Consider the following 12,893-nt stretch of genomic DNA (forward strand, 5'->3'; position numbering starts at 1 on the left):
CGTTCCAGGTTGGGTGAGTAGTGTTTTGCTGGCAGGCTCCACTTGTCTGTTAGTGCTATGGGGACTAATTGACAATGTTATGAAAACCGGCCCCAGGCTAGGGTCCTTTGTTCAGTCTCCTAGACGACAGGAGACCTTGGTCTGAAGCCATTTTAGTTTGACTAGTGGGCCGCGACCATTAACACTGGTGATCCCTGTGTTTTCTGGACGAGTGGATTTCTCTCTGTCCCGTGTTAAGCCCCTTCTTTCATATCCAAATGAGAGTATTCCTTCACGAGGAGATATGTGCATGGATGTGCGATAGCGGCAGATCCATGTTCAAGTCAGCTACACAGGCCAGTTTGGTATTGTGCTGATTCCGTCGGGTGTTGGTAAAATCACCGTTGTAAAGCAGTGTTGACATCTTGTTTCTCTTTTCTCTTAAAAAGTGAGGAGAGGTTAGGGCGGCTAGGTGGTGTAGTGGGCAAGGCACTCGCCACCAGTGTGGAGACGCTAGGATTCGCGTGTTCGAATCCAGCTCTCCACATTGTTTTCAGTTTAGCTGGTCGTCCGCAGTAATACACATTGGCCGTATTACGGGGAGGGAAAACTGAAGGGTGGGGATCGAACGTTGTGAACAAGCGACTCCTACAAGTCGGTTGGTGCGCCTGCGCAGTAGAATCAGGAAGTGTCGGGGGCAGCGTGAGCCTCCCACGCGTTACTCCTCGACACTGAGAGATCGAGCTGCGCAGGTGAAAAGATGCGACTGCTGTTACCTCAAGTACCGGAGGGGACTTGTGCTATGTATGACTTAGTCCACATTGCAGCCGGCTTGTGGGAGGCAAGAAACAGCGTTCGTGACAGGGGAGGGTTGAATTGGATGATACGAAATTGGGATGGGAGAAAAATAGAAAAATGGGAGAAAAAGTGGATAAAAAAAAAAAAAGTGAGGAGAGGTTCAGAACGGCGGCCTGTCTGGGTGAGTGTTATGTCATTGTATACATGTTCAGGTGATAGCTGCTTAGCTTACGGTTAGTCAGTCAGCTGTTAGCTGCTGCGTTAGCCTGCTGGGATTGCTGCATGGCCTACTTAGGTTGGGCCTACTGTTAGCCAGTCAGCTGTTAGCTGCGGCGCTAGCATGTCGTGATCACTAGGTAACGTTAGCTTGCTGCTATAGGCCAAGGCCTGGCGCGGGGAGCTTCAGCTCCTTGCGCGCCGCCGCGAGCTCGCTTCTGGTCGCGTGCGCCGTTAGCTCGGCACCTCGCGAGCAGGGGCAGTAACGCCCGAACGGTTGGAGCGGCCGTTAGCTTAATGCTACTCTGTTGAACGTGCTTTGATTGTAACATGTTTTACACTCTTGACTACGACGTCATCCTTGACAGGGGATGTTTCGTCGACCCTGCCCTGAGCCAGGACGGCAAGGTTGCGTCAACAAAGAGGACTGTAGTGCGGGTTGGAGCGGCGACGCTGCCCAGTTCGAACAACACAGGAGCGGCTGTGTTCCTACGGTGTCTGTGACTGCACTTCGCTGATCTACGTTCCGGGTAGGACAAGGTTTGACCAGACCTTATAACACGTCTTCTGGTTTTACTTTTCTAAATGTTTTGTGAATAACGATGTTTTCCCAAACGTGTGTTGCTGCAATGCATTTAGGATATGACGCGAGTTATGTGTGAACTGTCTTTGTCACTGGCAGTTAGCTTCTCCGTGCAAATCGGGTTGTTGTTACAGATGTGAAAATGATCTGGTTGTTGTGTGAGAAACATCATGGTGTTTATATGTACCGTGTACTCACAACTAAGGTAACTAACCTATGAAGCTATGCTTGGTGACAAGTGAGTAAAAGAATGTTCTTTTCTCAGCCTGTGATGACAATGAACAGTGTGTTCACATATTAACAGGTTTTCCTGTTTTAACTGGCCGTATTGAGGGTAAAATAAGAGGATTGTGTTTCCCCCCGGTTCCCTGGGGACTTTTTCATCCTCCTATCAGACATGTTGTGCACTAATTTGTGTCTTTTGTGTGGTAGGGATGCGATGTAACCCTTAAGCTTGATTGCTGAGGTTGTGCTAAAACTGCTGGAGAAACTTTATTTTCCTAAAAGAAAAGATGGTTTGGTCGCTGTCGTGTGTGCTTAGCAAGGCCTGTGGCCGATACTAATCGAGAATTATGTATTCTCTCATTGTGAAAAACGGCGTTCCTCTGTTGAGTGTTTTTGCCATTTTTTGTAGGTGATGATGGGTTGTGTGTGTCATGTGACCTACAACTGGGTTGGACTGGCCACAGAAGCACATGTGTAAGTTTGGTACCGGGGCTCTTGGAGAGCCCTCTCTATTCTGTGTTTTTTCCTTAGTAAAAATCAGATAGCAGGTTAGCTCATGCGCTGTGTGGAGCTGTCAAACGCTTCATAGAGCTGACTATGACTGTGTCATATTCTCTTTTTGTCATTACATCGTATCATGGGTGTGGGGTCGTAAAGGGGTGAACTGGTAACCTTTCCTCTTCCCCTTGTTTCTGTCGGTCAGGGGTACACCCCCTGTCCTTCAAGGTTCCCGTCACGTGGCGGTTCGGCACGTTACGGGGGGGGGGGGGGGGGGGGGGGGGGAGAGGGAGTTTCCTGGTCCCACGGCCTGGTATATTGGGCGTGTGCACCGCAGGAATTCCCCCACCATAGAGTACGTCACCGTGCGCGTCTCTGTTGGTAGGACTTCCGTGTGCTGTTCAGGTCCATGTGATGGATCTGTTTCAGGGGGGTGGTCAGGGCTCCTCCTCACCAAGCGCCTATTTGGGCCTTCTGTGAGTTCGGACTCCTTCTTCCATGTGAGGGAGCCTCCATCAGAGTACAGAGCCTTCCTCCTCAGATTGTCAAAGTGAGTGGACCCTCTAGAAGGTGTCCTGTTCTATTGTATATGTATTCGATTCAATTCGATTGTTGAGTGTGTATGGGTTCAGTGCCTCTTCCCCGGAGAGCCCTAAAACCTATTTTTTACATGGCTCAAGGTGCAATATGTTCTTTTCAATCTGTACAGCTCGCGTGGGAAGTCTCTCTGGGGATCCCCGTCTCCTTCCTATGGGAGGGTGGTGGGATGTAAAAATGTGAATTTTTTTTACCCCTGGCTGTGTAGACTGGGATACATACTGTTGATGCTTCCTTCTTTTCTATTCAAAAAGTGTTGGAGTTAGGAAGTGTCACACCCCTCTTGTCGTTCCCCTGGGCGCCTTGGGGATTCAATGACAGGTCTAAATAGCCTGTTCATTGATGGGGGTGTGTCCCGACGCACGTATAGTGCTAGCTCGCTGTAAACAGGCGACTGACTGGCACGCCTTGTTTGCTTGTGGTTGAAACAGCGTTTTTATAAAGCAACTGAGATGGGTGTTTTTCCTCTTCCGACGACCAAATCCCACGACCTGGGTTGGTTTTTCGACGGATTCTCGTTCATGTCTGGGGGATGATGACGGAATGGATCTGAACATATGTAGAGGGGTCTCACGCCCTTGGGGTGGGCCACCAGGCGCGGTTCGCCCGAACGTCTGGGTGGCGCCTTCTTTTCATGTTAAGATCGACACGCATATCTGCCCTTCTCCTGGAGTAGGCATGTCGGCGTGGTTAGGGCACGGGACTGGTTCTGGTCACGCTGGTCCGGATCAGTTGAACCCGTTGTCCGCCGGGGATGCAGATCTGCTGTTCTGGTACCTTGAGGGACTTGGGCTTTTTTCAGGGGGAAAAATGCCAGGTCGGTCCGGGTGTCACAGGGTTAAGCGCTATGGAGACCCTGGTTGGGTACGTTTTTACTCAGCACTGTCGTAATGGCTTACAGCCATGCCATTCTGTACACGCTCGATCTCGTCGGATCTCGGACGCTACACAGGCAGTGGTGCAGTCGTGGTCACACGCGGTTACACGCCGTGTTACTAGATGATCAGTACGCGCGCACAAAGATGCGCTCTATCCACATATTACGACTGCACCACTGTACACAGGTTGGTCCTGGTTAGTACTTGGTTGGGAGACCGCCTGGGAATACCAGGTACGGTGTGCTTAGGGGCTGGTTCTCCATTCTTTTTTGCTCCTCTCTCACGCATGGCGAAGAGGGGCCTGTTGGGGTGGTCTTTGACCTCCTCTGGTGACCCTGTGCTTCCCGTATCGCCAGGCCCGGTCCGAGGTAATGTTCGTCGACCCGTAGGCCTGGGTTAACCCTTTTTTGAAAACTGAGACGCTTGTACTGCGGTATAGCCGGTGTATACCCGCAGGTGTGTTTTGGAGTTTTTTCTTGAGGGGTTATAGGATCAACCACCGCATTGGGTAATGCCAAGGTGGTTGATTCCCTGGTGTGTTGGAGCAGTGTCAACTCTCGGGTTCACCGGTTGAGGGTGCCCCTGCACGTTCATGACGTCTGCCAATCGTGTCAGCCTTCTCTGCCTCAACCCCTCTGGGTGGGGGTTTTTAAATGGAGGCTTGGTCATGCAACAACGCCAGCATACGCCCCTTCCGCCGGGGCGGCTGTGTTCAGCTGTCCCCTCTGGCGTCTGTCTCGTCCGCAGTCTCCAGGCTAGGGTTAACAGCCTGTTGCCTGGTTTTTCCCCGGTGCGCTGCCTGCTTCCGTTGGTTAACCTTTTTTGTGTGCTTACGGCCATGCTGACTGCCTGTTCTGCAGGGTCAGTGTGCCAGGCGGTGTACTATTGGGGGGACAGGGCCCGCTCGGCTTACGGCCATACCAACCTGAACACGCCCGATCTCGTCCGATCTCGGAAGCTAAGCAGGTTCTGGCCTGGTTAGTACTTGGATGGGATACCGCCTGGGAATACCAGGTGCAGTAACTGAGGGGCCTTTGTCCGAATACGCTGGCGATGTGGGGGGCGGGGCACTACGTGCCCACCTGGTGGGGTCTTGATGCTGGCATCATGGACTTCTCCGGGCCCCCATTCCAGGGAGTCCAGTCCTTTTGGTGGGTCTGGGTCTTCCTTCGCGCTCCGCTGCTACGGCCTTGCCACGGGGTTGGGTTTGCCCTTGACCCCGTGATTCTGGGGGCAGTAACGAGGTTGTTCCTCCGTTCGTTCCCGGGTGGCATGCGGGTTGTGCGTGTGTGTAGTCGTGGGGTCAAGCCACGGTCTGCTCACCCTGTGCGTTGAGTTGCTTGAGTGCCTCTTCGCACGGTCGGGTCCGTCGCCCTCCCGTGAAGCCACCAATAGGGGGGGTGCCCTCCATTAGGGTGGGTCGGGGGGGCTCGGCCCTCCCTGGTCTGATGGTTGTGGGGGGCCTCAGCAGGGTACATTTGTCGAGCTTCTAGCTCCCGCTCAGCTCCTATTATGCATGAGACGCTGAGCGTGAGCTAGTGTGGCACAGAACGTTAGGTTATAACTATAACCAAGTTCTGTTAACACTAGTGAACGCTCAGCGTCTAGACGCTGCTGCAGGCCCTTGATTTTTCATTGTGATGAAATTTGTTGGGAAGGAGATGAGTGTGTGGCCCATCCCTGCTTATGTAGGTGAGCGGATGGGGGTGTGGCCAGATGAATGCGGGCATTTAAAGGTACATTTGAAATGTATTCAGTGTGCATACGCTGAAGCGAGATTATGCATGAGACGCTGAGCGTTCACTAGTGTTAACAGAACTTGGTTATAGTTATAACCTAACGTTATGCCACCAAGATGCTTAAGGAAAACACATCCCTGGCAAGCAAAAGATATCCAGCAACAACAACAACAACATAATTTATCTGTGTTAGCTATGCTGCTGGCTGACAAACTGTCATGCTAGTTTTTAGCGTCTTTGTCCATGTTTTGACAGTGTTTTGTAGTGAATAGCTGTGTCAGTGTGTGTGTGTGTGTGTGTGTGTGTGTGTGTGTGTGTGTGTGTGTGTGTGTGTGTGTGTGTGTGTGTGTGTGTGTGTGTGTGTGTGTGTGTGTGTGTGTGCGCGCGCTCATGCATGCATGTGTGTATTGTAAGTGTGTGACTGCATTGACTGGCTGAAGCTGTATCATTTGAAAATGTAAATAACAAAAAGAAAATGACCAAATGAGAAATGTGTCTCTCAGCTCTTGGCGTCGTCCCGCGGGGACAGTGAGAAGGTGCAGTCGGAGCTGGGCCGCCTGCAGGTGGAGAACGACTCGGCCAAGGCGGAGGTGAAGGAGGTCCTCCAGGCCCTGGAGGAGCTAGCGGTCAACTATGACCAGAAGAGCCAACAGGTGGAGGAGAAGAGCCTGCAGAACAAGCTGCTCGCAGAGGAGCTGGCCAAGAAGATGGTGGGTGTAAGATAGAGAGATGGAACATTATAGAGGTAGAGAAGAGAGTAGGATAGAGAGATGGAACATTATAGAGGTAGAGAAGAGAGTAGGGCAAAGAGATATAACATTATAGAGGTAGATAAGAGAGTAGGGCAGAGAGATGGAACATTATAGAGGTAGAGAAGAGAGTAGGATAGAGAGATGGAACATTATAGAGGTAGAGAAGAGAGTAGGATAGAGAGATGGAACATTATAGAGGTAGAGAAGAGAGTAGGGCAGAGAGATATAACATTATAGAGGTAGAGAAGAGAGTAGGGCAGAGAGATGGAACATTATAGAGGTAGAGAAGAGAGTAGGATAGAGAGATGGAACATTATAGAGGTAGAGAAGAGAGTAGGATAGAGAGATGGAACATTATAGAGGTAGAGAAGAGCGTAGGATAGAGAGATGGAACATTATAGAGGTAGAGAAGAGAGTAGGATAGAGAGATGGAACATTATAGAGGTAGAGAAGAGAGTGGGGCAGAGAGATAGAACATTATAGAGGTAGAGAAGAGAGTAGGATAGAGAGATAGAACATTATAGAGGTAGAGAAGAGAGTAGGATAGAGAGATAGAATGTTATTGAGGTAGAAAAGGGTGGAAGATAGATAGATAGAACATTATAGAGGTAGAGAAGAGAGTAGGATAGAGAGATAGAACATTATAGAGGTAGAGAAGAGAGTAGGATAGAGAGATAGAATGTTATTGAGGTAGAAAAGGGTGGAAGATAGATAGATAGAACATTATAGAGTATAGAGGTAGAGAAGAGAGTAAGATGGAGAGATAGAATGTTATTGAGGTAGAGACGGGTGGAAGATAGAACATGACAGATGTATCGACAGAGATAGAACATGAGTCCATAGAAGCACAGAAAAGAGATGGGGGGGAAATGAAAACAAGAATATTTCGAGCTACTGGTTCAGAAAATTAAGAGAGAGAGGTAGAGAATGGGTAGATTTGGTACAGAAAGAGAGAGGGACAGAGAATGCACTACAAGCGTTATGTTGAGGAACTGTTACCTGGCCCAGTGGACCAAAAAAATTCCATTATTCACTACCTTCAAACCCTCTCACTATTTCATCTAAGTCTCTGCTCAGTGTCCTCAATGCTCCCTCCCTCTGTTTTCCCTGACAAACTGCCCCAGGAAATTACCAGACAACGCCATCGCTCATAAAACTCAACTAAAACCCGCCTGAACCCCCCTACACACCTCAGTCAACTATCTTACATTTGTTTTTGTATCTCTATCCACTGAACGTCGCCACCTCTCGTTCTAACATCTTTATTCCTATTTGGCGTTATATTCCAGGCCCGGAGCCCCCTGTGTCATTACCAATTCTCCCTCAGGTCTCTCCGCTATCTCTCTCCCTCTCTCCCTTTCTCTCATTTAATATTTTCAAAAAAGGTGAAGTAGGGAAAATGGTCTGAAATGGACAACATTCATCACTATCTTACTCCACTGGCTGGAGACTCCTGCTGAAGGTGTCATCAACAACTTCCTTTCATCCATCTTTTTTTCCAATTCCAATCCAAGCCGTTCATTAATACATATCTATCCATTCATCCTTCTTTCCATCATCAATCCATCAATCCATCTACCGGTATCTATCGGTTTTGTCCTTGAATCGTTTTTCACCTTTGCCTGTCTTCCTACATTGTTTTACTAATTGACTTTAAGCTGCTTGACAATGATAAATTATTTATGTCTAATTATGTTAAGTGTTGTGTCAATGGAGCCGACCTAAAAAGTTATCATGGGACAGTGAGGTTAATGAGAGCGACAGTGATGGAGGGGTTGGTGAAATGTGAAGAGTGACTTATGGGCGTCAAGAGGACGGACAATGACCCATTCTGATGTGTTTTTCTTACGATTGAAAGCCCGCCGGTCATTATGTCTGAACACAAACATAAACCAAAGAGCCAAGGCTTTAATGTCATTGAGAGACTTAACTAGGGGCTGCTCTATTGCCAATGAATCAGTGACCGAATTTGTGGACTCAGAATCTTTATTGTTACACCCATAGGAGCTTTATTTCTTTGTAGGGCTAATAGACCTCTCAAGGGTGACGTATTCTCCGGCTGCGCCCGAGTCTTTTTGCTGCAGCTGTAGGAACATGAATGGACTATCAATAGAGCACTCCTAGCTTCGTCTGTGTCCATGCAGCTGTGGTACCATGAACAAAGCCTTCCAAAATACATTTCTCTCTCTGATAAGGCAGTGGATTTAGAATTTTTAGTGGCAGTTTACGAAAAGGGAAAATCGCTAGCCAAAACTAGCTTATAGCATTGCAGATCAGGTCATCCGACGTCACCAGCGCCAGTGCATTCTCTGCGACATCCGGTAATTTAGGGTTAGCTATTTGACTTTTACAAATTGGAACGTTAACAAAACATAAAATCCTTTGGTGAAACTAAATTTTCCCATTAAACCCACATGCAGTATCAAGGACAACATTACTGGTAAGAGGGAAGGGAAAAGACTGTTAGATGCACTGAAAGGATGCAAATTTTTGCACAGGATTGTGAGAGGTGAACATGTGAGAGGTTTATAGGCATGTAAAATCACCCCCTATGCATTGGCATTGTGTCCACGAATGTATCTCCTGATCACATCTTTCAATACATTTCAGAAACCTGTTCATCTTCCCAAATCACAATTCTCATTTGGGTTGTATTTTCCCTCTGACACGCCTCATCATCTTCCTTTGTTCTCTTCCTCCCTGTAGTTTTCTAGATTATTGATCAAGCCAGGTTCATAAATTATTTCCATCTGTCTTCAGAGCAGCTTTCTCCTAGAAGACGGAGAAGGAGGCTGTAAACATCATCACTCACCTTTCTAAACCCTGACACCCACTCCACCCCGTCCCTACTTCAGCTCTTTGGTCTGTCGATTTCTAATTTAGCTCCCATTGTGTTCCGCTGTACTGGGAGAAGAGAAAGGTCAGGCGTCAATCTGTATCGAGTTGTGTGTGCTTTGAAATTCCAATCTCCTTGTTCCCCTCCTGCTTCACGCCATTATCCTTCTTACTTCTTCTATACCTTCTCTCTCTCTCTTCACACACTCTTTTCTCTCCTTCATTTGGCTTTCTCTGCCTTCCCTGCTCCTGACTCTGCTTCCTCTACCTACTCTCACTAACCAACCCTCCATCACAACTCCTATTCTTCTTCTTCTTCTTCTTCTTCTTCTTCTTCTTCTTCTTCTTCTTCTTCTTCTTCTTCTTCTTCTTCTTCTTCTTCTTCTTCTTCTTCTTCTTCTTCTTCTTCTTCTTCTTCTTCTTCTTCTTCTTCTTCTTCTTCTTCTTCTTCTTCTTCTTCTTCTTCTTCTTCTTCTTCTTCTTCTTCTTCTTCTTCTTCTTCTTCTTCTTCTTCTTCTTCTTCTTCTTCTTTCTCTCCCCTCCTCTCCTCTCCTCTCCTCTCCTCTCCTCTCCTCTCCCCCATGTATATAATCTCTGTTAGGATCTATGGGTAACAGTACTGTATATTTGCATATCGTATATATGTCACAAATGTAACAGTACTATATACCTGTATGTCATGTATGTCCCTATGCCATAAATGCCATGATGTCATGTATGTTGTGTATGTCATAAATGTCACCATGAATTGAAAATGGGGGACCCTGATGTAAACAAGACAAACGTCTTTCTCTGGTCTGCATCCCCTTAACAATTGTGTGTATTGAGCCGTACTGTATTGTACCCATTCTGCAATCTGTTAAATAAAGTTTTCATTCATTCATGCCCCCCCCCCTCAGGCCCACCTGAGGGCGATAGAATCAGAGCTGTCCCGTATCCAGGAGGCCAGCGGTCACCAGAGGAAGCGCATTGCTGAGATTCTCAATGGTCTTATGAGGGACCTGAGTGACTTCAGCACCATTGTAGGCAACAGGGACATCAAGCTGGTGAGTGAGGACTTTTTTATATTATTAATCATCTATTATAAATGTTTTATTATTATATTTAACTATTTTATTATATATGTGACACATTGAGTCAGTCAGTCAGTGCCATGGCACGTTGTTGTGTGTGATTTATTTTATTGAGACAGTAGAAAACCAGTAGGGACCAAGGTTATTATAGTTAACTAAAACTAAACTAAAAACTAAAATTAGAAAACAAAACTAACTTGCAAAACTTCAACACAGCAAGCATGAGCAATTCACTGGTGCATAATATGTTCATTGAGACTAGGATGTCTACATGAGTCAATTACCTTCACAAACTGTTTTTATATTACACAATACCTATTATGAACTTCTTCAACCACTTTCTTGCCCCTGACGAATACCCCCCATATTATAATAAAATAAAAATTAAGAATTAATACTGAAACTAATAAAGACTATACTAAAAACCCACATAAAAACAAAACTGAAGCAAGCAGACCTACTCTGGAAACGAACTGAATTGAAAACAAAAATGTTTAATTAAATAAAAAACCAATGATAAATGTGTACATGTGCTTCCAGAGGTTGGTCCTGGGGTCTGGCTACATTACCTGTTTATTAAGTAGAGAGTGGCACCCTAATCAATTATTGATGTACAGGGTGATACATACAAGAGGCTTTGTTTAATCTAATTTGATCTCAAGAAACATGTGTAGATCAAAACCCAGAGTTGGTGTAGTGATCAAAACCCAGGCCTCTCAAGCTGACCTTAACCCCTGCTGACCTTAACCCCCGCTGACCTTAACCCCTGTTGACCTTAACCCCTGCTGACCTTAACCCCTGCTGACCTTAACCCCTGCTGACCTTAACCCCTGTTGACCTTAACCCCTGCTGACCTTAACCCCTGCTGACCTTAACCCCTGCTGACCTTAACCCCTGTTGACTTGAGGTTGAGTCATGCAGTGACCCAGCTCTCTCCTGTGTCACTGCTGTTCTGTGGTCCTCTCAACTGCTGCTCTGTGGCCCTCTCAACCACACTGCTGCTCTGTGGTCCTCTCAACTGCTGCTCTGTGGCCCTCTCAACCACACTGCTGCTCTGTGGCCCTCTCAACCACACTGCTGCTCTGTGGCCCTCTCAACCACACTGCTGCTCTGTGGCCCTCTCAACCACACTGCTGCTCTGTGGCCCTCTCAACCACACTGCTGCTCTGTGGCCCTCTCAACCACACTGCTGCTCTGTGGCCCTCTCAACCACACTGCTGCTCTGTGGCCCTCTCAACCACACTGCTGCTCTGTGGTCCTCTCAACCACACTGCTGCTCTGTGGCCCTCTCAACCACACTGCTGCTCTGTGGCCCTCTCAACCACACTGCTGCTCTGTGGCCCTCTCAACCACACTGCTGCTCTGTGGCCCTCTCAACCACACTGCTGCTCTGTGGCCCTCTCAACCACACTGCTGCTCTGTGGTCCTCTCAACCACACTGCTGCTCTGTGGCCCTCTCAACCACACTGCTGCTCTGTGGCCCTCTCAACCACACTGCTGCTCTGTGGTCCTCTCAACCACACTGCTGCTCTGTGGCCCTCTCAACCACACTGCTGTTCTGTGGCCCTCTCAACCACACTGCTGTTCTGTGGCCCTCTCAACTCAGCTTTATGGAACTCAAACAATGCCCAGCGTAATAGCTGTTGACATGCTTGCATTTGAAATAATATTGAAATACTGTATTGTTACAAATCATGCTGCACCGCAAAATCAAGATAAGCATTGAATGATGACTTGTTTAAGACGTTTACTCTCCGAGGAACTGAAGCTCAACTGTGGAATATCCTGAGGGATTTGTAAATGATAGATGGCAGGTGTGTTCACATGCTGATTCATTCAGGAAGATACAATCCAACTCTGTTTTTATGAATGAGATGTACCAAAAGATGTTGAGATATATGTCATTGTATATTTGGCACAAAAATGCTGCTTCCCCCATTTAGCATCTCGGTGGAACATGTGCAGACAACAAACGTCCTTGTTCAAATTTGTGCTTGTTTGAAACTTTTCTCCAGTATGAGGTTTGACGAATCCCTTTGTCTACGTTGACGGCATGAAGAGATTGTCATTTTATGTTGATACCTTATTTGTTTTGATGGGGCATCTTGCTGATTGATTGTTTGTTCTGCACCCCATGGTTAATTTCTGCAACAACATCTGTTAAATCATGCTGTTGCCATAATGGATTGGTGTTTTAAAATTGTGTAGAAATAACCACAGTCTGTTCGACCATCTCAGCCTCCCTTCTTGCCTGCTCCGCTTCCAGAACCTGTAGTTCCTCCTCTGTAAATTCTGGCTCAAATAGATACAGTTCTTGATCTTGGTTTGTCATTAGCAGTCATTCTTCTGTAGGTTAGCCAGTAACATTGGTTTTGTTGATGGAAGTTACAACGGGGCTTTAGAGCTGTTGCAGCATATCACATATCACAGGGCGGCATGGTGCAGTGGTTAGCACTGCTGCCTCACAGCAAGAAGGTCCTGGGTTCGAACCCCAGCAGGGGGCCTTTCTGTGTGGAGTTTACATGTTCTCCCTGTGTTGGCGTGGGTTTCCTCTGGGTACTCCAGTTTCCTCCCACAACATAAAGACATGTAGATGGAAACTAGCTAATTAGCTAAAAATCACGCAGATTTACATTGATGTGGAAACTGAAGATGTTCATTAATGTGCACTGTCCCTGGGTAAAAAAACAAATAAAGAAACTCAAACACTGCGCCCAACC

General features: G+C 47.2%; 1 protein-coding gene across 1 annotated transcript in view; it reads left to right on the forward strand.

Annotated features, from left to right (window-relative positions):
• The window catches only part of kif5ab (kinesin family member 5A, b), a gene marked incomplete at both ends in the record, with an annotated part of 362,394 nt that overhangs the window by 238,434 nt on the left and 111,067 nt on the right, over nt 1–12,893 (forward strand). Inside the window, 2 exon segments of the mRNA XM_084315723.1 lie at nt 6,017–6,223; nt 10,000–10,146. Of these exon segments, the coding sequence (XP_084171849.1) occupies nt 6,017–6,223; nt 10,000–10,146 (354 nt within the window).

The sequence above is a fragment of the Notolepis coatsorum genome (genome assembly GCF_963971535.1).
Source record: "Notolepis coatsorum genome assembly, chromosome: 6".
NCBI lineage: Eukaryota > Metazoa > Chordata > Actinopteri > Aulopiformes > Paralepididae > Notolepis > Notolepis coatsorum.